The sequence below is a fragment of the Heptranchias perlo genome, chromosome 40 (assembly GCF_035084215.1).
Source record: "Heptranchias perlo isolate sHepPer1 chromosome 40, sHepPer1.hap1, whole genome shotgun sequence".
Classification (NCBI taxonomy): Eukaryota; Metazoa; Chordata; class Chondrichthyes; order Hexanchiformes; family Hexanchidae; genus Heptranchias; species Heptranchias perlo.
This window is the reverse complement of record NC_090364.1, coordinates 8563086-8589119: the sequence shown is the minus strand read 5'-3', so window position 1 is coordinate 8589119 and position 26034 is coordinate 8563086. Positions and strand designations below refer to the sequence as shown.

Below are 26034 nucleotides of genomic sequence, written 5' to 3'. Positions count from 1 at the left end.
AGGAAGAGAAGCTGGCTGCAGATGGATTCTTGGGGAACTCCAGTCAGGGGACGGGAGGAGAAGCCATTGCTGGAGATGTGTTAGCTGCATTGGGACAAGTAGAGGTAGAACCACACAAGGGGGGTGGCCCATTAAGGTGGAGCATGGAGGAAAGGTGGTGGAGGAGGCAGATGTGGTCGACCCATGTCAAATACCACAGGACGGTCAAAGAAGGATGACTCACCGTGGTCGTAGCCACCATGTATAGTATAGGCATCTTTGACCAGGATGGTCGTGGTACTAACAATCGGGGCAGAAGCCAGACTGAAGGGATTGAGACAGGGAGTTGTGGGAGAGGTGAGCAAAGGGCCACAAGGCAATGAATGATACATTCAACAATCTGCGAGAGGAAACTGAGGTTAAACATTGACTCATATTTTGAGGAGGCAGAGGAGTCAAGAGTGAGCTTTTTGAGGAGGGGGACAGGGGGCGACGATGGCAGATTTGAAAGGGAGAGGGACAGCTCAAGAGCAAAGGAAATAATTAATGATTTCAGCAGACATGGGAGTCAGGAAGGATTGAAGATCTGGAGGGTGATAAGTAGGGGAGAAGAGGAGGGGGAGGTGATTGCTGAGGCAGCTTCATGGATGGCAATCTTAGAGATGAAGAAAACCATCTACTCATTGAACTTGGTGTTGGAAGTTTAGGGAAGGGAGATTGAGGAAGTGGTTTGTCATGGAGAAAATAAATTGTGGATTTTCCTTACCCTCCAGGATTTTCTTAGAGTAGTAGAAGGATTTGGCTCTGGAGAGGGAGATATGGTAATGCCAGACATGGTTAGGAACATAGGATCGGGGGTAGGCCATTTAGCCCCTCAAGTCTGTTCCGCCGTTCAATGAGATCATGGTTGATGTGTGACCTAACTCCATATACCCGCTGTAGCCCCATATCCCTTAATACCTTTGGTTAACAAAAATCTATCAATCTCAGATTTAAAATTAACAATTGAGCTAGCATTGACTGCAGTTTGCGGAAGAGAGCTCCAAACTTCTACCACCCTTTGTGTGTAGAAGTGTTTCCTAACTTCACTCCTGAAAGTCCTGGCTCTAATTTTTAGGCTATGTCCCCTAGTCCTAGACTCCCCAACCAGCGGAAATAGTTTCTCTCTATCTACCCTATCAGGTCCCCTTAATATCTTGAAAACATCAATCAAATCACCCCTTAATTTTCTAATTTCCAAGGAGTACAACCTTAGTTTGTGTAATTTCTCCTCGTAATTTAACCCTTGCAGTCCAGGTACCATTCTAGTTCTACGCTCCACTCCCTCCAAGGCAAATATATCCTTCCTAAAGTGCAATGCCCAGAACTGAACACAGTACTCCAGGTGTGGTCTAACCAGGGCTTTGTATAGCTGTAGCATAACTTCTACCCCCTTGTATTCTAATCCTCTAGATATAAAGGCCAGCATTCCATTAGCCTTTTTGATTATTTTCTGTACCTGCCCATGACATTTTAATGCTCTATGTACATGGATCCCTAAATCTCTTTGGACCTCCACTGTTTCGAGTTTTTCACCATTTAGAAAGTACTCTGATCTATCCTTTTTAGGTCCAAAGTGGATGACATCACACTTGGCTACATTGAAATACATTTGCCACAGTTTTTCCCATTCACTTAATCTATTAATATCTCTCTGTAATTTTATGCTTCCATCTACACTGCTTACAATGCTGCCTATCTGTGTCATCGGCAAACTTGGATATGTGGCTCTCTATCCTATCATTTAAGTCGTTAATAAATACAGTGAATAGTTGAGGCCCCAACACAGATCCCTGTGGGACACCACTAGTCACATCCTGCCAATTTGAGTACCTGCCCATTATCCCTACTCTCTGTCTCCTGCTGTTCAGCCAATTTCCTGACCAGGTCAATAATTTGCCCTCAATTCCATGAGCTTCAACTTTAGTCAACAGTCTCTTATGAGCCAGTTGTGACAGTGGTTACAAGACCAGTTGTGCGTTCTGATATATCCCACATCCCTTGCTGTCACACTCTGATATACCCAACTCCCCTCGCTGTCACTCTCATATACCCCACACCCCTTGCTGTTACTCTCTGATGTACCCCACACCCCTAGCTGTCACTCTCTGATATACCCCACACCCCTAGCTGTCACTCTCTGATAAACCCCACACCCCTAGCTATCAATCTCTGATATACCCCACACCCCTAGCTGTCACCCTCTGATATACCCCACACCCCTCACTGTAACATTCCCTGATATACCCCACACCCCTAGCTGTCACTCTCTGATATACCCCACACCCCTCACTGTAACATTCCCTGATATACCCAACACTCCTCACTGTAACATTCTCTGATATATCCCACACCCCTCGCTGTCACTCTCTGATATACCACACTACTAACTATAACACTCTCTGATATACCACACCCCGCATAATAACAATCTCATATACTGCACCATCAGTCTAGCTGTTGCTGATGTACCACATTGCTTGGTATACAATCATATTTAATTATATACCACACCGATATTATCTGATATACCACACCCCATATTATCTGATATACCACACCCCATATTATCTGATATACCACGCCCCATATCATCTGATATACCACGCCCCATATTATCTGATATACCACACCCCATATTATCTGATATACCACACCCCATATCATCTGATAAACCACACCCCATATTATCTGATAAACCACACCCCATATTATCTGATAAACCACACATTCCTTGACAGGGGAAAAGGAGTGAATATCTGGAATTCTGTTTAACCCACTGTTAATCTACAATAGCACAGGAATCATCAGAGGATTGATCAGAGTCACAAAAAGGCTTTATTTGAGAGTGATTTATGGGAGATGCTGTTTCTATCAATTAGGAAAATACTGGAAATACACAGATCAGTCAGAAGAGAAAAGCAGATTAACGTTTTTGGTCAAACCCCTTGATCAGAAAAGACACAGCCAGGTTGGTGAAGCTTCCTTAAGGGGCCTCTGCTGTCTGACTGCACACGTTCTGTTTTTGTGCTGGATAATAGAACACTTTCCATTTCGGGCGTTGAGTGTCACTCCCAGGTCAAGTATAGCACAGCGAGAGGCTAAATAAAGCTCCCTATACTCAGCCCCAACCTCAGAAGAGCGCTTCCTGCTTGCTCTAGTGTGGCACTTTTTCTATTCCCCATCCTTAGGCCTATCCAAAGGTCATTAAGAAACTGGTGCATTAGAGGCCATTTTATGCTTATAGGCCCATGCCGACTAAGAACTGAATTAAGAGTGTCCAAACTAATTTTACATAGAACCCTTGCAGTCAGCAGTAAGAACAGACTTTCATCCAATTAATTGAGACTGGATTTGAATCCAGAACCCCAGAGGTGAAAGGTCAGTGTTTAAACCATTGCTGCACCCAGTTCCAAACCACCAGGTTTGGTGAAAAGATCTACTTGAACCAACCTTTCTACTTCAGACAGCTGACAGGCCTTCTGCACGTTTCCAGTATTTTCTGTTTTCTCTATTAGATTTCCAGCACTCACAGATTTTTTTTTTGCCTCGAACATTTCAACAATATTTGAAAGAGACCATTTTGAAGTCCCCCTGCACAGACATGTAGGTGACTTTATCCAGCGACAGTCTGTTGGGGAATTCTATCATGTGCCCATTTGGGAGTTTGATCTCAAAGTTGTCTCCTTTGAAAGTGATGCACACCTGTGAAAATAAAGAAGTAAAAAAAATATTGAGACTAGATTGAGGCTGAAAAATCAGACTGGGCCTATTTCCCTGAACATATCAAACTGCCATACCATTCAGCCTGTGGTAAGTCGATGGGCTAAATTCACCTTGCTGCTAGGGCAAGAATGCAGCATTCTGTCCAACCATCTGATATTGCCAGCTTGGGGGCCTTGTGCTCTCTCTCAGCAGCCCTGTGTAATAGAGTCGCCAACTCTGGTTGGACGTATTCCTGGAGGTCTCATCACATGACTGCCTGCTTCCAACCGCCCAGCCCCCACACTCCCGCCATTGGTCGCCCGACATGTCCATCATCGCACCTTCCCGCGGTCAATTGGAAAGCGAAGAGACTCTTTGTTACCCAATTGGATGAATCTTGACTGTCAGACAAACTGCCTATTTTTCCATCTCCAGTGTTTTTGTAACAAACAAAAGTGTTCAAAGAAAATGAAAAAAGACACACTATTAATGACTTATTATTTTTCTCTCGGGTTGCCTGCAGCAGTGTCTTGGAGATTAATCTTTAATTCCTGGAGACTCAAGGGTAATCCTGGAGGGTTGGCAACCCTACCTCTATAATGTGTGGATGCTCTGATTAAAATGCAACAGGCAAGAGGATTTGAAACTACAGCCAATCCATTCATAACCAACATGCCTAATTTCTACTATCTAGCACCCAAGTGGTGAAGTTCGTAATACGATACCTTTAACACCTAGGCTGAACAATTGGCGGTACCTATATGTGTGTGAATATATCGCACCAGCCACTGTGAGAGAGTCGTCGGGAGAAGTGAATGAGTTAACAAACATGGCTGCATGGAACATGGAAGCCACTATTTATTCCCGGCCACAATCGAGATGACCGGGTAATTCCCCCGTCAATCACGCCTGGAGACCGCACTGCTGTAAGTGACTGGGATTGATTCTACGCACAGAATTTGTATTATGTGACTATCCTCCGCTCGCTGCATTTTGCTGGAGAAATAATCCTGCTTTTATCGGGAGACTTTGCTGTAGTTTCGGTCATGCGTTCTGTTTGTTGTAGTTTGTAGAGACTCTGTTTAAATAGACTCTGTAGACTGTTTGCTGTGATACGCTGTTTAGATAGAGTAAATAGACTTTGCTGTATAATAGACTGATTGCTTCGAGTCCTGCCATAAGTCCCGCCCACCTCAAACTCACTGGCTGACACAGCGGTGTCAATAGACACTCTGAACGAACAACTATTGATATTAGAAACAAACTTCTTGTTTTGAAATACAGACTAATGACTTTGCTTCTTCAATGATTTAAAGAACCAGGGAGATAAAATACCAGAGATGGAAAATGAGTGTGTTAACACAGTACCCTGCCTTCTTATTACATGTAACATATGCTGATTATTTCTTGATGTGGGCACGGCCTTAGATCTCAAAACTGTGAGGTCAGAGTTGGGGGGTGTTTAGCGTATTATAGTTTTCTCCTGATACTATTTTCAAAGGGCAGCAGTGTTACCTCACAGATTGAGGTTTGGCCTCCCTCTTACCTTAACCTCTTCCCCCTTGCTGAAGGGGAAGTTGGAATCTCTATGCTCGCTGTCCCAACAGTGATTGCACATCGAGTTGCAGACGATCACAGCTCCGTCGATGTCATCGTGGAAACGGGGGTTGAGGTGCATGGCGATGTGTCCCTCGCTGCTCCCCAGGTTCACCATAAATCTGTGGCCAGAAAGAAGGTGGAGAATCAAATGTCTGGGTCACTTTCACAAGATAAATATTTATTATGACAGTGCCCCTTTAATTATCATTAGTTCCTATCTACTATATTGGGCCATTTTCTCTCTCAAGATAAATATTTATTATGACACTGCCCCTTTAATTATCATTAGTTCCTATTTACTATATTGGGCCATTTTGTCTCTCAAGATAAATATTTGTTATGACACTGCCCCTTTAATCATCATTACTATATTGTAAGGTACTCCCCACTAATGTGGCGGATAGTTTAATCCTGCAGTGTGGGAGCAAAATTGTTAATGCTAAAATTCCATGGCTAACTACATAGAATTGAAACAAACCTTTTCTTTGGTACTTATTTCCAAACTATTTTTTGCCCTCCTCAAGATGAGGGATGTTAGTGCTGGGAACCGGAAATCAATTCCAATTGAGGGCACCACCACCAGCATTGAAGACTATCGGGTCAGGTTGAATAGAGCTCCATCTATTCTGGGCATCCGACCCATCTCAGAAGACTGCGACTCCCACTGAGTGTAACTTCCTTCCGTTCTACATGCTGTGGTCTTTCTTGGCCTCTGCGAGTGAGCCTGCCGATTAGCGGGGGTGATTTTCAGCTTTGCGTCCTGGATGGTAATCTGGCGTAGCGAATCACCCATCTTTCATGGGACCCACCCGATCTTCATTCTCCTGATTCCAACGGGACGAAAATCAGGCGGGTTCTACAACGAGCGAGCGATCAGCTCCGCCAGGTTATCGCCCAAGTGGCTAACTTGAAAATTATCCCCATTGAGCCTTAATACAGAATGCGGGCCCTTTTTTGTTTTGCGTGGCCAGTCTCAGTAAGAACTAGATTGAGATTGCCAATTCTTGAAGTCCTATGTGTGTTTGGTGCTCTATGAATGTGCTGTATGTAACAGAAAAGAAAGACTTGCATTTATATAGCGTCTTTCACGACCACAGGACGTCGCAAAGCACTTAACAGGGAATGAAATACTTTTTGAAGTGTAGTCACTGTTATAATGTAAGAAACGCAGCAGCCAATGTACACACAGCAAACTCCCACAAACAATGGTAATGACCAGATAATCAGTTTTAGTGATTTTGGTTGAGGGATAAATATTGGCCAGAACACCAGAGGACACACCTGCTCTTCTTCAAAATAGTGTCACGGGAACTTTTATGTCCACCTGAGAGGGCAGACGGGGCCTGGGTTTAATGTCTCATCTGAAAGACGGCACCTCCGACAGTGCAGTGCTCCCTCAGTACTGCACCGAAGTGTCAGCCTAGATTATGTGCTCAAGTCTCTGGAGTGGGACTTGAGCCCACGACCTTCATGTAATCTGTGCATTTGCAGCAGGTTTTCACTGTATGTATGGATTGCACCTAATGTGTATGTATGGTGCATGTATCTTAGCAATGCTCGTACTTTATATATTCATGTTATGTTATGTCTCTCACTGCACGTTGAATTCACTTCACTGGCATTTGCTCGAGAAATGGGGGGGAGGGGAAAGAAAATGTTAATCTCACTTGTCAGCATCATCTGCAATCTTCCCTTTAATCTTTAGAGTGTCTCCAGTCTTCATATCCATGTTATGCACTTCAAACTGTTTTCGATATTGGAAAGATAACAATATTAATATTATATAATGTTTTCTCTTTTCTTTAAAAGAAACACTCGACAATGAAAAAACACAGATTTCCACTTGTGAATAGGGATGGACTTGCACAAACATTTCCACGAGTACACGGACACACACGCACATATCCTTGTAGATACGTGTGAGCATCTTGTGCACCCCATTTCCTTCCCTCCACCACTGGTGGCCACGCCTTCAGCTGCCTAGGCCCTAAGCTCTGGAATTCACTCCCTAAACCTCTCCGCCCCTCTCAACTCCTTTAAAGTGCTCCTTAAAACCAACCACTTTGACCAAGCTTTTGGTCGCCTGTCCTAATATCCCCTTCTATGGCTCAGTGTCAAACTTTGTCTGATAAATCTCTTGTGAAGCGTTTTACTACATTAAAGGCACTATATAAATGCAAGTTTTTTTTGTTGTTGAATGAACAGGATACAATTTTCGCAGAGAGGTTCAATCAATTCCCTATCACTTCTCATGCCATAAAATGACAAAGCATGTGACACTGCTTCTGTTAAACGCTAAACACTCCTACAAGCTAGCTGTCCCTGAGCTAATTGGTGCCTGTATGTTATAATCTGTATGTGTTCATTCTTCAGTCTGGAGTCTCCCTGTCTGTATATCTGACAGACTCGAAAGAAAGAGAGATCCCTTTGTATCTCACTGCCTAAGACTGCCACTCTAGCGAGGAAGAGAAGGAAAGTAATACTGTGCTCTGACCCCTCCATCACTCTGGTTGTTAATCATTGGTTTGTTCATCCACCAGTCAGAGTGACGACCTTAAGCTCATGGCACCCGTGTTATCTGTTCAGCTAAGCCCCTTGCTGGGCACATAGAATGTAAATCATTCTAGCATCAGGGTGCAAACAGCTATGGCATGATAGCAACGTCCCATTATTCCTAATTAACATTCTAAATGGTTTCTGCGTCTCTGGGAAGTAACCCATTGTAAGTTGAATCTAACCTTTTACCGATATCATAACATGAGTTCACCCAAAATGTTACAGACTGTTACTAATAAAATTCTGAAGTAAGTTGAGACTGCCCAAACTCATGTCAGGTTGGACTTTTATAGCCAACGGATAGAGGAAACTTTTTATCCCATCAATCTGAGCTGTAATTGAACCCTGACCCCTGGGGTGAAAGGATAGTGTCCAACCCAACGTTCCAAAGTCCTCTTCATAAATAGTAACTCGAAAGTCTCCACCTGACATATGACACTTCCTTCACTGATACAAACTCTCTTGACAGTCACCAATCCAATAATGTGCAATCATGCAATGCAATACTGATGAGAACCAATCTTCCTTTAGATCATTACTGTTATCACTATATAGATACCATATGGCTCTTTCCTTTGTTGTTCCTTTGGTGTTTCTTATCTACATTAACCCTCTGGTAAGGCCCAGGACCTTTCAGTAAAAGTTTTATCACTTAACGATACTTTTTATTGCCAGTTCCTGATAACTGCTATTCATTGCAAAACACTGCTATTTACTTAATGATTTTATTGGCATCGTTTCCTATTACATCAGCAAACAAACCTCTGGTGACTCCCTCAGGATAGATGCTGTAATCCAAATCAACACGTAATGGTTTTATTCCATTGGCATCGATTTGCAAAATTCTGGCTCCCCTTGGGAACATGGGAATGTTGAAGAGCAGAGAGATCATTGTAATGGATCTGAGCACTCCCATCTTGACTATTGGAAAGTGGCTTTTTAAAAAACTTATTGACAAATCTAGGCGAAAGACCAAGGCCCACAATGCAGGACAGCAGCCAGGTCGGAAAGAGTAGGAGAGAAGACGGGATAGCTCGAGGAGTAGCAACTGGATGATGCCAAGCTTGGGTTTTGAAAGTCTGTGGCTTAGAAATTAGTTGACTCCGCACCCGTTTTACAGGCATAAGACGGGAACCTAAGTGTTCAATATAGCAGGTGGCACGGGCGGCCCAAATTCTACACAAGAAGTGCGCCGTCCGCCATATTGGTAAAGGCTGAAGTGTAGGCGTCCAGGGCCCGTGCCTGAATCAGGCGTTACGCCATTTGCAAATGCAAATAGGGGGCCTAATACCTGTTCTGGGACCTCTTCCTAAAATTGGGCTGTCCTGTCCAGCCGGCGCCGGGTTAGCTGCTTTCAGGATAACCAGGTCTACAGGCAGCATAACCAATGGTCCTTAAAGGGACTGCTGGAGGCCGCCACCAAAAAGGTACGTTTTTAAAAAAAAAAATATCGAGTGGGCTTTGGGCCTACTCACTTCAGAACAGGGATGGTTCCCTGTGCCCAGTTCACACTGGCAGACTGGCGCTATCCAATCGGGAAAGATTGAAGGAGTTTTATGTCAGATATTCCAATTATATTGAATGAAGTGTTTTTTTTAAAAATCATTCTTTCAGGGTGTGGGCGTCGCTGGCAAGGCCGTTATTTATTGCCCATCCCTAGTTGCCTTTGAGAAAATGGTGGGGTGGGCCTTCTTCATTCTGTCCTTTCGCACGTGGTGATGTTCTGGCATCTGGTTGGGAGCCTGACAGAATGGGCATAGCAAGAGCCCACAGCGAAAGCAATTGCATCACTCTTATTCCAATGTTGCCTTGCCAACAACAGGCAATCGATCAGAGGGATTGATCACCTGACTCGCCCTCAAATTGGCCATGCCACTTAGTTTTGCTGCACCCAAATCTAACAGACAGGAAGCGGTATCTCTGGCTCAAGCTCCGGGCATGCTAAGATGGGGGAAGGGCACCGCAGAGGGTCAACTGGTCAGCCGCTGTACACGCAAACTTCAAATTACTAGACGCGGCCCCGCCTTTAAGTGACAGGAAGCAACAACAACAACTTGCATTTACATAGCGCCTTTAACATGGAAAAACACCTCCAGGCTCATCACACAGACGGGATCTGACCAAAAAAAAATGGACGCCAAGCCAAAGAAGGAGATATTAGGAGGGGGGGACCAAAAACCTGGTCAAAAAGGTGGGCTTTAAGCTGGGTTTTAAAAGGGAGAGAGGGAGGTGTAGAAATGTAGGGGTTTGGGGAGGGAATTCCAGAGTATGGGTCCTGGAAATACCTTAATTTTAACACTAGTGATAAGCAAACGTGCATTATATAGGGGGACTACAACCAAATGTACCACAGCTCCTTTAACAAGCCGATTGAGGATAGTCAAAATATATTCTATCTCCCCAGTCGATGTGTACACTGTCCAATGTACTACAGATCATCTCCAATCTCCAGTGTGTGCTGAGTTAAATGATGGTAAGGACACTACAACTGACCTCAGCGTTCCTGGGCTAGAGAAGGGAGAAAAAAAAAACAGCCAGGGTTTCCAATACTGGCCATAATCTAGGAACCTGAACGAGAAAGTACAGGTGTGAACGTGAGAGGAAGACATGATCAGGCTCTGGAACATAGGAACAGGAGGAGGCTATTCAGCCCCTCGAGACTGTCCTGGAGTGATAATGCCCTGCAGTTGATTGACCTGCCGACACGCATATATTGTGTGTCCACTTGACTAGGTTACTGTTGGGCTGCTGCTGTCAATGGACCATTTTCCCAGTGTGGGTCAACGCCTTCAGGAGAGAAGGGGAAGAAATGTATTTTTTCTCCAAAAAGGAAAAATGAAATCTTGACAATAAGAATAAAATAAATTTTACATTAATGCCCCCTACCTGGAACTACCCTGTGCACTGTCTCCAACTCTACTCAGCCATCACTGATTTTGCCAACCTTAATTCAATTTTTTAAAAATTCATTCATGGGATGTGGGCATCGCTGGTAAGGCCAGCATTTATGGCCCTTCCCTAATTGACTGCCTCTTAGGAACATAGGAACAGGAGTGGGCCATTCAGCCCTGTGAGCCTGCTGCGCCATTCAGTTAGATCGTGGCCATCTCCTCAACTCCATTTACCCGCCACAGCTCCATATCCCCTGATACCCTTACCGAACAAAAGTCGATCGATCGATCTCAGTCTTGAAAGCTCCAATTCTACTCACCGACATCTTTGCGTTTCTTTGGGGACTCGAGTAAGTGAGAAGAGATGAGGCACTTCAGCAAAGACTGGGAACGTAACTCTCCCCCCAGCATCCATAACCATTTGGGGGAGAGAATTCCAGATTTCTGCTTCCCTTTGTGTGAAAAAGTTCTTCCTGGTTTCGCTCCCGAATAGCGAAGCTCCAATTTTAAGATTATGTCCCCTCCATATCTACCCTATCCAATCCTTTTAACACTTTAAACACCTCGATCAGATCACTCCCCCCTGATCTTCTACACTCTTCCCTAAATTAATCCTCCCCACACTGCACTTTCATTCCTGTGAAAATGACGGTGTAGATTTTATGATTGGTGTGCCTGGCAGAAGCTTCATACCCTGAGAGTGCCAATTCGTAAAATCTATTCCCATATTTTGCAGACAAGCGGGAGATTAACTTTTAGTCCTTCAATGCAGTTTTGTTTAGGAAGCAAAAAAAATCTCAAGCTTGGTGTCACCTCCTGTTGTACCTTTTCCTCCCTCTTTTTTTATTCTTTTCAAGCTTGCTGGTGCCCTGCGAAAAGGGCCTTGGCCTTTCGCCTTAATAATTACAAAGACAAAACGACAGCCGTCCCGACACTCCATGTACCGTATTCTACTCACCGACATCTTTGTGTTTCTTTGGGGACTCGAGTAAGTGAGAAGAGATGGGGCACTTCAGCAAAGACTGGGAACGTAAAGAGAGGGAGTGCGTCTATGCCGGCTGATATAACTTACAGTTGTTAATCATTGATAAGGATTTGCAACAGTTTCAAGTCCACTTACAAATGATCGGTGATAATGACCTATGCTCACCCATTCTCAGTCCTTCTGTTTTCCTCCTGAAGAATTTTGCTCAGTGACACTGGCAATAAAGCTCATTAATAATTCTGGTATTGGGAGAACATGTTGGCCTAGAAATTCGACTGTGTCCATGCAGCTTGAACACACTCAATTGGTCAGGGTGCCCTGTAGTCATCCAGGCTGTTCACCTGAAACAGGCCTTAGGCCCGTTGCCTATGCAAATCGGAATTCATAAAATTACAAAGGGATATTGATAGATTAGGTGAATGGGCAAAACTGTGGCAAATGGAATTCAATGTAGACAAATGTGAGGTTATCCACTTTGGATCAAAAAAGGATAGAACAGGGTACTTTCTAAATGGTAAAAAGTTAAAAACAGTGGATGTCCAAAGGGACTCAGGGGTTCAGGTACATAGATCATTGAAGTGTCATGAACAGGTGCAGAAAATAATCAATAAGGCTAATGGAATGCTGGCCTTTATATCTAGAGGACTGGAGTACAAGGGGGCAGAAGTTATGCTGCAGCTATACAAAACCCTGGTTAGACCGCACCTGGAGTACTGTGAGCAGTTCTGGGCACCGCACCTTCGGAAGGACATATTGGCCTTGGAGGGAGTGCAGCGTAGGTTTACTAGAATGATACCCGGACTTCAAGGGTTAAGTTACGAGAATACAAATTGGGGTTGTATTCTCTAGAGTTTCGAAGGTTAAGGGGCGATCTGATCGAAGTTTATAAGATATTAAGGGGAACAGATAGGGTGGATAGAGAGAAACTATTTCCGCTAGTATCTAGGAGTAGGGGGCACAGTCTAAAAATTAGGGCCAGACCTTTCAGGAGCGAGATTAGAAAACATTTCTACACACAAAGGGTGGTAGAAGTTTGGAACTCTCTTCCGCAAACGGCAATTGATACTAGCTCAATTGCTAAATTTAAATGTGAGATAGATAGCTTTTTGGCAACCAAAGGTATTAAGGGATATGTGCCAAAGGCAGGTATATGGAGTTAGATCACAGATCGGCCATGATCTTATCAAATGGCGGAGCAGGCACAAGGGGCTGAATGGCCTACTCCTGTTCCTATGTTTTGCCAAATTGGGTTACAACTGATCGCAACATGTGCCGTGCGTGCTGCAGTCAGTTTCTCAGGCGCATAGCAGGCCAACCAGCGATCCTTATAGGGACTGCCACCTAAAAGGTAAGGTCCTCCAGGCTCCGCATTAAAACTGTGCCCCACTCCCAATTGCCTTCACCCCCTTGAACTTACCTGCTGATCTGATCCCCTCCCCCACCACTCCCCCCCCCCCCCCCCCCCATCGCGACCGGCGATTTGTAGCCGCGACTGGTGCCCGCAGCTTGCAGGCAACATACAAATGAGGCCGGCGGACCAATTTCCCGTGGTCCTACCGCCAGCCTCCTCAGGTGCGTGAGCTGCCGCTGTACTCGGATCGCGCCTGAATTCGCAGAGTGTCTAAATTATGGTCAGGGCTGCAGTGAAGGATCACTTTTACACAAAAACAGCCATGATAATCTATGCAAAGGGTCCTGCATAGACTTAGTGGGCAGTTATCCCTCGGTATGAAAGTGAAAGTACTTAATTGGCTGTGAAGCACTTTCAGACCTCCCTGAGGATGTGAAAGGCGCTATATAAATGCAAGTTCTTTCTTTCTTTCTTTTCCCTACTATTTAGGTGCTTATCCAAGTAATGACACTGTCGAGTTCTCTGTATTACAATTACCACCAGGCTTTGAGTTATCTGTTCAGAAAGTTCTAAAGCTTAAATCGAACATCAAAGTCTTTTTTTTTAAATGGAAGACCCATTTTGCTTTTCTCTACTGACTTCTGCGTCTTAGGTATCAGTTGCACTCCATTTTGTACCACTCTCGCCTCTGACTCAGAGGGTCGAGTCTTTGAGCCCCACTCCAGGACTTGAAGACATAAATCTCGGCTGATGTTGCAGTACAGTACTGCCTGAGGCCTGGTATTGACTGGGGCCTGACTGGACAAGGTTGGCAGTAACTTCACTCCTGTGACTGTGTAGATATTTAGCTGAGGCTCACAGACAATTCCAAATCTGCGTATACATTTCCACGAGCGGACTGGGAGAAGGTAATCCTTTCGTTCTTTGTGCCTGTCACTGAAGAGGTGACTGAGGTCCCGAATTTACTTTTAAAACCTTTTTTTCTCTCTCTCTCTTTCTTTGCAGATTGCCTCCTTCATCTTCTCCACTTTTAGGATCTCGGGCAGTGATTCTGCCAGGTATTAAAATTCCGCCCGCACAAACCTTTGAGGCGGCTGAGATTTCGGAGCACTGGTACCACTGAACTTCACATCGACCCATTCTTATCTAAGCTGCACCTGGCCAAGGACTCATGCATGATAATAACATAGGCTGCCCCTTGCATGGCTTAAGAAGAACTGACATTGAATGTTCTGTTCTCCAATCGTTTCAGTCCCTCAGTACAGATCCGGTGACTTTAAGGAGGTAGAATATTAACTAAAAGTTGGCAGTACTTCCTCCAGTTGTCTGTTACTGCAGCTAGTGCCTTAGTCACTTCTGTGCTCTACTGAAGATAGGAGATGTCTGTATGTGGTTGCTGGTGAATGAGTCCACTTGTGTTGGTACCAGTCTGTGACTGCACATTAAAAGGTTATTATGTTACACAATAAAGGGAGGACAATTGCAAAAGCTCTGCACGCACAGAATTAGAAAAGAAAAATGAAATGGATGTCACGTGATACACAGGATCGGATTTGGTTATGTTATCTCCCCACCCCATAGTCAAATATACTGAAGACACCCACTGTCAAGACTCACATAAGAATGAGCCATTCTGATGATTCAGAGATAAAGTCACTCTCTCTCATAGACCAGGGAGATCCCAGGTTCAGTCTCTGGTGTGGGCTAAGTTGGCTGGGGTATCGCTAAAGGTACTGCTACTGCTCAGCACCCCGAACAAAAGAAAGACTTGTACTTATAACATGCCTTTCACAACCTCAGGACGTCCCAAAGCGCTTTACAGCTAATGAAGTACTTTTGAAGTGTGGTCAATGTTGTGATGTAGGAAAGGCGGCAGTCAGTTTGCCCCTTCCCTCCACTCCCCTTCCTACCCACCTCTCCCTGGTTCCAGTGGTTCAGTGAATGGAAACTATATGAAGAAGAGTAGGGAGTTCTCCCTGTGTCTTGTCCAGCATTCTTCCCTCAATCAACAGCACCAACTACAGAACAACTTGCTATTCATCTCACTTGCTGTTTATGGGATGTTGCTTTATGAAAATTGGCTGCTGTCTCAGCCAAAGAATCGCACTTCAAAAGTAATTACTTGGTTCTGAAGTGTTTGGGACACGAAAAAGCACGATATAAATGGAAGTTCTTTCTTTCATTCTAAACTGGAAATTGTGCGTCATCATTCCCTGGACTTAAATTAAAGAAGCAGTTTAGAAAAGGGAACAGGCCTAGGAATTAGGCCAGAGGCAGTTACACCATATCTTATGCATGACTATTTGTCATTACCACATCCTTCGCTCAAACAGAAACCTCTTTCATATACATACACATGCCCAAATACACACAGCTGGCTGATACACACTTGCTGATACACACACGCACACACGTACAAACTGAGATTGATAGTTATACAAGGATACTAAGGGTTACGGAACCAAGGGGCTCGATGTTACCAGGGCTGCAGGTTCGCGATGGGGGGGCTATTGGGCACGTGGGTAACGCGCCCGGCGAAATCAGTCTGCCCCGCGCGCGATCGCAGCCTAATTGGATCCACTTACCTGGTCTTCCGGGTTCCCCACTGCTGATCTGCGTGTCGGGCGGGCTGCGCATGCGCAGTAAGCTCTGTCAGCTGGAGGAGCCCTATTTAAAGGGGCAGTCCTCCATTGACTGATGCTGCAACAAATAGGAAAAAATAGAGCATGGAGCAGCCCAGGGGGAAGGCTGCTCCCAGTTTAATGATGCCTCACTCCAGGTATCACTGGATGGGGTGAGGAGGAGGGGGAGGACAGAGATCTTCCCCCCGGTGGGCGGGAGGAAGTGGCCTGCCTCTGCCACCAGGAAGGCCTGGCTCGAGGTGGCAGAGGAGGTCACCAGCACCACCAACATATCGCCCACCTACATACAGTGCAGGAGGCGCTGCAATGACCTAAGTAGGTCAGCCAAAGTAAGTATACTTACTCATTCCCCTACACTCCGTCTGCCACATCACCGCCCCCACCCCACATCTCCTTCTGCACAGCCAGCACTACTCTGTCACATCACTCCTCACACCCACTCAAACCTCATCCTCATCTTACCTGCACTTACTCACTTCGCCAGTACTCATCCCGCCACTACCACTCAACTCAATCCTCATACAATCCCATGGCTCTATCTCATACTCACCCTCTCATGCATCTCTTTCACAGTCAGCCTCACTCAACCTGCCACCACCTGTGCTGCAGCCACAGGGCATGCATCACATATGTGCAGTAGGCAGCGTAAGGCAAACGTGTCGTGAGCATGAAGGGGATGCACAAGGGTGTTTGAGGGTTTGTCATGGTTTTTACTTATATTTCATTTCTGAGCAACTCACATTACATATTATATTGGCACCACTACTGCCACATCTTTGCGAATCTTGTCTGGTTTGTGCAATAATGCCCTTTCCTGAGGATCACAATGAAGACCCACACCTGATGCCACCCATTGTGTCACAGCAAAGTGGGTAAAGGTGTATTTGCAGGGCTCCTTTGTGCAGATGACTGAGAGGCGTCGGCGATGTCCCCGGTGGCACCCTGGAAGGATGCGGAGGAGAAGTTGTTGAGGGCAGTAGTGACTTTGACAGCGACAGGAAAGAAGATGGTGCTCGGGCCAGCCGGGAGCAGCTCGGCATGAAAGAGGCTGCAGATGTCCACGACTACATGTCGAGTGACTCTGAGCCTCCGTGTGCACTGCTGCTCAGAGAGGTCCAGGAAGCTGAGCCTCGGTCTGTGGACCCTGTGGCGAGGGTAGTGCCCTCTGCGACGCATCTCTCTCTGTGGTTGCCCTCCCTCCTGCTGTGCAGGTGGATGTGTCACAGCACTGTGTTGTGGAGTTCCACGTGTCAGAGGTGGACGGCGTGGATGGTGAGGCTGGTGATGCTGTTCGCCCTCCGAGGAGGTCATGACTGCAGCTACGGCGGCCCCCATCCAGAAGATGTACATCTGAGGGGGTCCGCAAGGTAGGTACATGTCTCTGGACCCCGGGGTAAGTGTGTAAGGTGGTGAATTTGATTGTCAGGAGGAGGGCGGTGGAGGCCAAACTTTGTCCCAAGTGACAGAGTGGCCTCCTGCAATGAGTGAGGGTCTCCCCCCTACACCTGTCAAATGGACCTTTGCAGCTGCCACAGGCTGACAGCTGCAACACGTCCATTTCAACTGGGAGTGTTTCCCCCAGTATGGGAAACAGTCCCAGTTGTTTCTAAAATCCCACCCCTCCTGAAATATTCCCTTAATCAGGTCTGTTAATGACCTGAAATACCAAGGTAAATATTCTCAAGTGGCACCCCGCTGGCTTTAATTGCCTGCGGGAGTCCCACATGCGGGGGCTGCGTGCGCACGTCGGCGCGTCTGTGGGGAACCTGGAAGTGGGCGGGTTGGAGCCGGGCTCCCGACACGCTCCAGGATTCCCCGATTTTCGGAGCCCCCCCCACCAGGAACGCACTCGATAGCGGGTGTAAGAACATAAGGACATAAGATATAGGAGCAGGAGTAGGCCATCCGGCCCCTCGAGTCTGCTCCGCCATTCAATAAGATTATGGCTGATCTTCTACCTCAACGCCATTTTCCTGCACCATCCCTTGATCCCTTTAATATCTAGAAATCTATCGATCTCTGTTTTGAATGTACTCAATGACTGAGCCTCCACAGCCCTCTGGGGTAGAGAATTCCAAAGATTCACCACCCTCTGAGTGAAGAAATTTCTCCTCATCTCAGTCCTAAATGGGCTACCCCTTATTCTGAGACTGTGACCCCTGGTTCTAGACTCTCCAGCCAGGGGAAACATCCTCCCTGCATCTACCCAGTCAAGCCCTGTAAGAATTTTGTATGTTTCAATGAGATCACCTCTCATTCTTCTAAATTTGAGAGAATACAGGCCTAGTCTACTCAATCTCTCCTCATACCACAATCCCGCCATCCCAGGAATCAGTCTGGTGAACCTTCGTTGCACTCTCTCTATGGCAAGTATATCCTTTCTTAGGTAAGGAGACCAAAATTGTACACAATACTCCAGGTGTGGTCTCACCAAGGCCCTATATAATTGCAGTAAGACATCTTTACTCTTGTACTCCAATCCTCTTGTAATAAAGCCCAACATACCATTTGCCTTCCTAATTGCTTGCTGCACCTGCATGTTAGCTTTCAGTGACTCATGTGCAAGGACACCCAGATCCCTTTGAACATCAACAATTCCCAGTCTCTCACCATTTAAAATATACTCTGCATTTCAGTTTTTCCTACCAAAGTGGATAACCACATTTTTCCACATTACGCACCATCTGCCATGTTCTTGCCCACTCACTTAGCCTGTCTATATCCCCTTGAAGCCTCTTTGCATCCTCCTCACAACTCACATTCCCACCTAGTTTTGTGTCATCAGCAAACTTGGAAATATTACATTTGGTCCCCTCATCCAAATCATTGATGTAGATTGTGAATAGCTGGGGCCCAAGCACCGATCCCTGCGGTATCCCACTAGTCACAGTCTGCAAACCTGAAAAAGACCTGTTTATTCCTACTCTCTGTTTTCTGTCTGTTAACCAATTCTCAATCCATGCCAGTATATTACCCCCAATTCCATGTGCTCTAAGTTTGTTCACCAACCTCCTGTGTGGGACCTTATCGAAAGCCTTCTGAAAATCCAAATACACCACATCCACTGATTCCCCTTAATCATTCTACTAGTTACATCCTCAAAGAACTCCAATAGGTTTGTCAAACATGATTTCCCTTTCATAAATCCGTATTGGCTCTGCCAAATCCTATTATTATTTTCTAAGTGTCCTGTTAATACATTCTTCATAATAGATTCTAGTATTTTTCCTACTACTGATGTCAGGCTAACAGGTCTGTAGTTCCTTGTTTTCTCTCTCCCTCCTTTCTTAAATGGTGGGGTTACATTTGCTACCCTCCAATCTGCAGGAACCGTTCCAGAATCTATAGAATTTTGGAAGATGACAACCAATGCATCCATTATCTCCATTGGCCCCAATTTCAAAACCCTGGAATGTAGATATCAGGTCCTTGGGATTTATCAACTTTCAGTCCCATTAATTTCTCTAGCACTATTTTTTTACTAATACTAATTTCTTTCAGTTCCTCATTCTCGCCAGACCCTTGGTACTCTAGTATCTCTGGGAGGTTTTTGATGGAGTCTAGATGGAGTTAAGCTACAGATCAGCCATGGTGGAACTAGTTCGAGGGACTGAATGGCCTTTTCCTATGTCGTATAAATACAATAAAAACAGAAAATGCTGGAAGTACTCAGCATCTGCGGAGAGCGAAACAGAGTATTTAGTTCAGATTTCCGGCATCTGCAGTATTTTCGCTTTTGTCATACAAATGCAAGTTCTTTCTTTCTTTATTCAAACCCCCTACAGACTACAACAATAAGGTATAAATCACATCAACACTACTTGGTGTGTGTGTCTTCCAGTGTGCTGAATTGCTCCAGGTAGTCATTACCACTTTAAGAAAAACGTAGAGCCGTTTACCGCTTTAAGAGGCGCGCGCCTGGCGGAGCCAAATCTCGGGGGCGCTGGGTTGGGGGGGAGGGAAGTCTCACGAGATTTAAAGTTAAATCCAAGATGGCGGCTCCGCCGGAGGAGGAGAGTCTGGAGTCCCAGCTGAGTGAGTGCGAGAGGCAGGAAACAATTAGTAACCTTAGGAAATAATAAATATATTAATAATAATAAAAAAACCCCAGGAAGGAGGTTAAATTGAATTTGTATTTATTGGATTGTTAAATGCATGGTGGGGACGTTGAGAATTTGCCTTGGAATATTCTGGAAGGGAGAAACAGTTGAACTTTCGAGTGTTGTGAATCGACTTTTCGGCCCCTTTTGTAATTTTACACGTTCTTTGTGGTGACCGGAATTGTTTATTGTTAAATGTTTGTGTGTATTTAGTGCGGAAATGCTGGCGGGTGCTGGTGATTGACAGCGGCTTTGGCCAATGGGAGTAGCTCGGGGGGGGAGGGGGTATGCTAATGAGGCGCTGCCAATCATTGTGGGGGTGGGCGGGACTTCCCTTTCCCCTTTCCCCATTGAATGGTGAGCTGGGCTGGTGGCACCAACTGGATGTGTTTGTAAATCTGACATGATGTGTCTGGTGCTTTGATGGACAGGGATCATCCCCATTGAGTCCCCATTGGGTCTTGCCACTTCAATCCACCTGCCCTCCAGTTAAAATAAAAACCTAACATCAGAAATAACTTCTCTTGCAGATGCAAGGCGTGCATAACATCGGATGGATTCATCAGCATTTGCTTTTTTTTTTCCCTTTTTGCCCATGGATTTAATGAGTTCTTGGGTTTAGTGGGTTCTATCGTGTTTCATTTCCATTCCCTCCTCCTTCCCCACCCCTATGCTGTCTGCAAAAAAAAGACTTACGTTTATATAGCGCCTTTCACAACCTCAGGACGTCCCTAAGCGCTTTACAGCCAGTGAAGTACTTTTTTTTTTGAAGTGTAGTCACTGTTGTAATGTCGGAAACGCGGCAGCCAATTTGCACACAGGAAGCTCCCACAAGCAGCAGTGAAATAATGACCAGATAACCTGTTTTGTAGGTGTTGGTTGAGGGATAAATGTTGACTAGAGCACCAGGGAGAACTCACCCGCTCTTTATTGAATGGTGCCATGGGATCTTTTATGTCCACCTTCGGTTTAACGTCTTATCCGAAAGACGGCACCTCTGATAGTGCAGCACTTCCTCAGATTTTGTGTTCAAGTCTCTGGAGTCACAACCTTCTGACTCAAAAGGGAGAGTGCTACCACTGAGTCATGGCTAGCACTTGACGTGCGGCCTCCTGCAGGCATGAGAAGAAGGATCCTTTAGGTCAGCAAATGTCTTGTATCTACCTCCCAAGTTTCCCAAATGGATTCCAGATCACCTGCCATGGCAGCCAAACATGCTAACTGGAGTGCAGTCAGGAGGCTTGTCTGGAACGTTGCAAGTTGGGGCAGGCCAAGTGATCTGGGATCCCATTGTAATTGCTAAATGGAAAAAGACAACGTCCATCTAGTTCACCTTCTACCTTCCTGGTAGTTGCATGATACAACAATAATGGAGTTGCTGACTTAACAGTTTTAAGATCTATATATCAATCATCGTTGCAATGCTGTTGTATAACAACAACTTGCATTTATATAGCACTTTTCACGCAGTAAAACTTCTAAAGGTGCTTCATGGGAGCATAATCATACAAAATTTGACACCAAGCCACATAAGGAGATATTAGGACAGGTGACCAAAAGCTTGGCCAAAGAGGTAGGATTTAAGGAGCGTCTTAAAGGAGGAGAGACAGAGGCGGAGAGGTTTAGGGAGGTAATCCAGAGCTTAGGGCCTAGGCAGTTAAAGGCACGGCATCCAGTGGTGTGGCGATAGAAATCAGGGATGCGCAAGGGGCCAAAATTGGAGGAATGCGGAGTTCTCTGAGGGTTGTACAGCTGGAGGAGTTTACAGAGGTATGGAGAGGCAAGGCCATGGAGGGATCTGAACATAAGCATAAGAATTTTAATGTCGAGGCATTGCCGGACCGGGAGCCAGTGTAGGTCAGCGAGCACAGGGGTGACGGGTAAACGGGACTTGGTGCGAGTTAGGATACAGGCAGCAGAGTTTCGGATAATGAACAATCAGAAAGCAGGAATTTTACTGGGGTGCGTCTGGAAGCTATCAGGGTATCTGAGATGACACACTGCTGTTACACACATCTACCCAGACGCTGACTGAGAAATGCCTGAACTTGCTCAGCTGATGTAGCTGGATTTGAGTGATAGATTGCGTGCAAATCTGTGCCTTGTTTAGGAGACAACTTTTCACGTGCTAATGATACTGGGCTGCCAGTTTCCCTTGTATTTATTTATATGATCTATAAAATGTGAAGTACCCACAAGATTGTGAATGCTTTTCAACATAGTTTTATTTTCTTCATGTGAGATTAAATGCTGGGTATTTCAGCAATTTTAAGAAAAGGTGAAGGAATTGATGCCCTAATGCAGCCGACGCTGCCCCTCACCAGCCTGTTTTCAGGTTAGCTGTAGCGACAAAAACCTATTTTGTTGTTGCTGTATTGAGGGTTGCCTGGAAAATGGGTCAGTAGGCAGGTGGCTGGGAATGCACAGCTGCAATCTCTTCAGCTCATTACATGTAAAATAGTGTACCTGGAGAAACCAGAGTTCAACTCCAGTAATGATTTAATTCTATAAAGCAGCATTTTTTAAAATTAATAATTTAATGTGGTAGATTTGTAGTAGTGTTGTAATATTAATCGTTCTAACCCCACTAGTATCAAATAAAAACAGGCTGCTCCCTCTGAATGCCTCCTGGTGCCTGGAGAATCTTCCTGTCATTTCCCTCTTTTTTTCCTGATTGCTGTATTTCCATGAGAGATAATCTTCAAAAATATTGTATGGATACAATGGATGTGTTTTTAAAAATGTTTATCCAGGCATCCAGCTGAACAGTGGGATTTTTTTCTGTTAACTTCTCAAATATCCAGCATCTGCAGTCTTCTACTTTATACATAAATGCAAGCTGTTGTGTCATAAACCTGCATAAAACAGACTTGTGATTGCTTCATTTGTGAGCTCAAAGGAGTCATGTGGCATTCGTAAAAGTTGTGCACTTGTTCCTGTCAAGTAATTCTTGGGGGGAGGATGTCGGGGGTAATATAGAGGGGGAAAAAAATTTCATACAGGATATGCAGGGCTGTTGCTGTGTGTCACTCTCACAATTAACTGATGTTCATTTTGAAACCTACTTCAATTACCTAAGAAGAATATTAAAGAGATATTGCAACGTATCAGGACCATTGAACAGTCATAAGCAGAAAAGAAAAAAAGTCTTAATTAGCAACCCCAATGCCTAGGTATTAAACACTGCAGTCCAATCCATATGTACAATATATAAATCTAGTAGAAGCATATTATTACCTTTTTCCCATTTATTTCTGACATGATACCAGTGCTGCCTAGCTTATAAATTCAAACAGTAATATTTTTATCTACATAATGTAAAAAAACACTATTCCATGACCACATTGCAGCTAGTTTAAAATAAGCTTTCCAGCCCAATGATTTCCCGGCTGTGTACCTCTGCAGATCCTAGACGTTTGGGACTGTAGGTAATTGAAGGCGATGATGTCACTGCATCATGTAAGTGGGTAAATGTAGCCTAAGAAATTTTAGACAACTCCCTCAGCTTACTGATTGTGTGTGTGTGTGTGGGAGAGGAGGGGGAGAGAAACAATAATTACGTGGTGTTAAAGTCATTGATTTACATCTCCAGTCCATGTACTGTAATTGGTACAATTACTTTTATCTAAATTTTTTATAGGCAGATTGACAAGAGATGCCTTTTAGTTGATGCTCGAATGTCAAAACATTCAAATGACCAAGTTCACACATTGTCGTCTACAGTGTTTCTTCTAAATAAGTGTTAACTTTTGAGTACACATCCCACAATTGACCCCTAATAGATTTAGGTGAAGTAATTAAAATATCAGGGTCCTGTTAAATCAGATTGTCCAATTTCAGTGTTTTGTCAGGGTTTTAATGAAGTGTAATGCTAAGTAAAACTTTCATGTGTTTATCTTGACGGCGTAAAAATACCCAACAGAACAATTAGGTTATAGAATTTGTCCTTCCAGAATTGGGTTGCGTCTGGGGAGAGTATTTCAAACTTGGGTGAAGTCCTGCTGGTTACATGCCTGTTACTAGTGGTAGAAGCAATTTGGTGTGGTGAATTAAAGGTATAATACAAGAAGTGCATTGCACACCAATAAAGCATTTAATTTGGTTTCCAGGACACCAGCAACTGTGAGCCCACTCTCTTCATTTACATTACTAAATGAAGAATTATAGGTCCAGTCTTTTTTTCTGGGCCTACAGTTCTGCCACTGGGAATAGGAAGCTGGATTTAGTAGTGTAAATGCTGGGAGCCTGTTCATGAACACCAACCTTCTGGAATCTAAACTAAACAAGCACCCAGGTAAAAGTGACTCATGTTGACCCATCACTTCTTTGATAAAATACCCAGAATGGGATACGGCTACACCTTCTGTAAATCAGTATAAAAGCTCTTGCAGCATATCTCCCACTTTTATGCAGATCTCTTTCTCTCCTACCTCCTGAGTTTTTGTCAGGAAAGGAAACAAATTTTCAAAGTTGCAGATTATAGCGAGCGATGTGCCAGAGGATATATATAGTTATACAGCTTCATGACGGTGCATTTACACTACAGGTTTAACGTTCGTGCAAAGTGATTTTCATTTCACACCGCTAAACTTGTGAAGTGCAAATTGGGTACCAAGGTTTGAGTTTACTCCGAAGCAAAGCAAAGTGAGACTACTTCCTCTTGCACATCTCACTGCCCTTTTCTGTCGGGTCAGGCCCCTACTGTGGATTCAGGCTCAATTTACACTATAACTGCAAAGCAAAAATGACTTCACATCGACAGTGCAGTTATAGTGTGAATGCACCCTGACAGTAAGTTACATTGGGATGGTGTGTTATGAAGTGTTTAAGCCACTCACTGTTGCATTGTAGTGTTGTCTCAATGCTGAGATGTGTTACTGCCTTGCAGCATACTTTTAGAGTGTATTATTCTATATAATGTATAGAAAATTATTTTATTATTGCTTAGTGGTTTCCATTTTTTGCCAGTGTGTATTGTAGCACATTTTCATGATCAAATGGCATGATATTGGATTAAATTTACTGAGTAATATGGGGGAATGCAGTACCTCTATATGGAATAACATGCAGTTCACTAGAAGCCAGTAGTATAACGGAGTTAGGGAAGGACTATAACCCAAGCGAATGTTGCTTAAGTGGTTTCTCAATGCTAACTGAATCCCAGAATGTATTACATTGCAGCTTGTGTTATTCATAATATATACAGTCAAAATTCCTGTGACCATGTGTCTTGTTGCTGTTCTTATAGGATGAGTTGTAAACTTTGATTGTGTCGGGGATTCCTTCTGCAGGCCACATTGGGAGTACTGGTTTGATGCAGGTTGGAGGTAGTAAGCCTCACATGTTCTGGGTTTGAATCCCCATTCTGGCATTGTGTGTTCTTTTTTCTTTAGTAGTTTTCATAAATATTAGGGAAACTGTCAAAAAAAATAACTTTAGTGACAATTTTTAAAATTTCTAGTTGATGATTGTACATGAAAGGAAAGTATGCCAGTTAGCTTAGATGAAGCTAGTGCCGGTGAGATGACCTGAAAAAAGTAACCCCAATGGTATTCTGCTCACTGGGGTAGAAATCCCTTTAGGATTTCCGACAGCCTATCATTCCTGTGTGCGAGTGCAATGGCTCAGTCCGCTTGGTGTAAATGTAAAAAAAATACATGTTTTTGTGCAAGTTGCTGAAACAACTAAACCAGCTGGTCCCACTTCCCTGCAGATCAGTCGGTGAGATAGGCCTCCTTTTGCATCTGTCCCATGGGTATCCTAGCAACATCGCAGTTGTGCTGCTTATGAGCCATATAATATTTTATATATTTCCCAAGTAATTATTCATAATTTACGTTAAACCTTACAATCAGTTGTAGAAACTGGGATCAGACTGTGAACTTTTAACTTGTTTATTTTTACTGCATTATAATTTTGTTTGTACTGACCTGTGTTTGAAAAATATAAATTAACTCAGCAGAATAACTAGGTATCAGATGCTTATTATTTAGCACATAGCACAATTGCAAACCGTTACCTAACAAAATCTATCGGTCTCAATAGGAACATGGACCGAGATCACTGGTGAATGTGATGAAATGAAACCCATGTTTTGTTGTTCCGGCAGTAAGTCTCAAATGATATTATTTCACTTACTATGACATGCATTGCAATATTATGCATGTATGTCATTTGAAGCATATAT

General features: G+C 44.3%; 3 protein-coding genes across 4 annotated transcripts in view; 2 read left to right on the top strand and 1 right to left on the bottom strand.

Annotated features, from left to right (window-relative positions):
* The window catches only part of LOC137305657 (cdc42 effector protein 4-like), a 43732-nt gene extending 29139 nt beyond the window's left edge, over positions 1–14593 (top strand). The window contains exon 4 of the mRNA XM_067974547.1: positions 14111–14593. The gene's annotated coding sequence lies outside the window, so the exon portion shown is untranslated. The remainder of the gene's footprint in view (positions 1–14110) is intronic.
* On the bottom strand, positions 2838–11835 carry LOC137305362 (galectin-2-like). Of its 2 annotated transcripts, none has more exons than XM_067974199.1 (4): positions 11728–11835; positions 6990–7066; positions 5270–5441; positions 2838–3723 (listed from the first exon to the last, which is right to left on the bottom strand). In XM_067974199.1, the coding sequence occupies exons 1-4, from the start codon at positions 11731–11733 to the stop codon at positions 3577–3579; spliced, it is 402 nt and encodes a 133-aa protein (XP_067830300.1). In that variant the 5' UTR covers positions 11734–11835; the 3' UTR covers positions 2838–3576. The 2 variants fall into 2 exon arrangements, with proteins under 2 accessions (XP_067830300.1, XP_067830301.1); XM_067974200.1 differs by lacking the exon at positions 11728–11835 and adding an exon at positions 11090–11165.
* A 5140-nt stretch (positions 14594–19733) lies between the features above and the next one.
* gga1 (golgi-associated, gamma adaptin ear containing, ARF binding protein 1) overlaps positions 19734–26034 on the top strand; it is a 46549-nt gene continuing 40248 nt past the window's right edge. Inside the window, exon 1 of the mRNA XM_067974544.1 lies at positions 19734–19782. Coding sequence (XP_067830645.1) covers positions 19740–19782 — 43 coding nt within the window. The 5' untranslated portion in view covers positions 19734–19739. The remainder of the gene's footprint in view (positions 19783–26034) is intronic.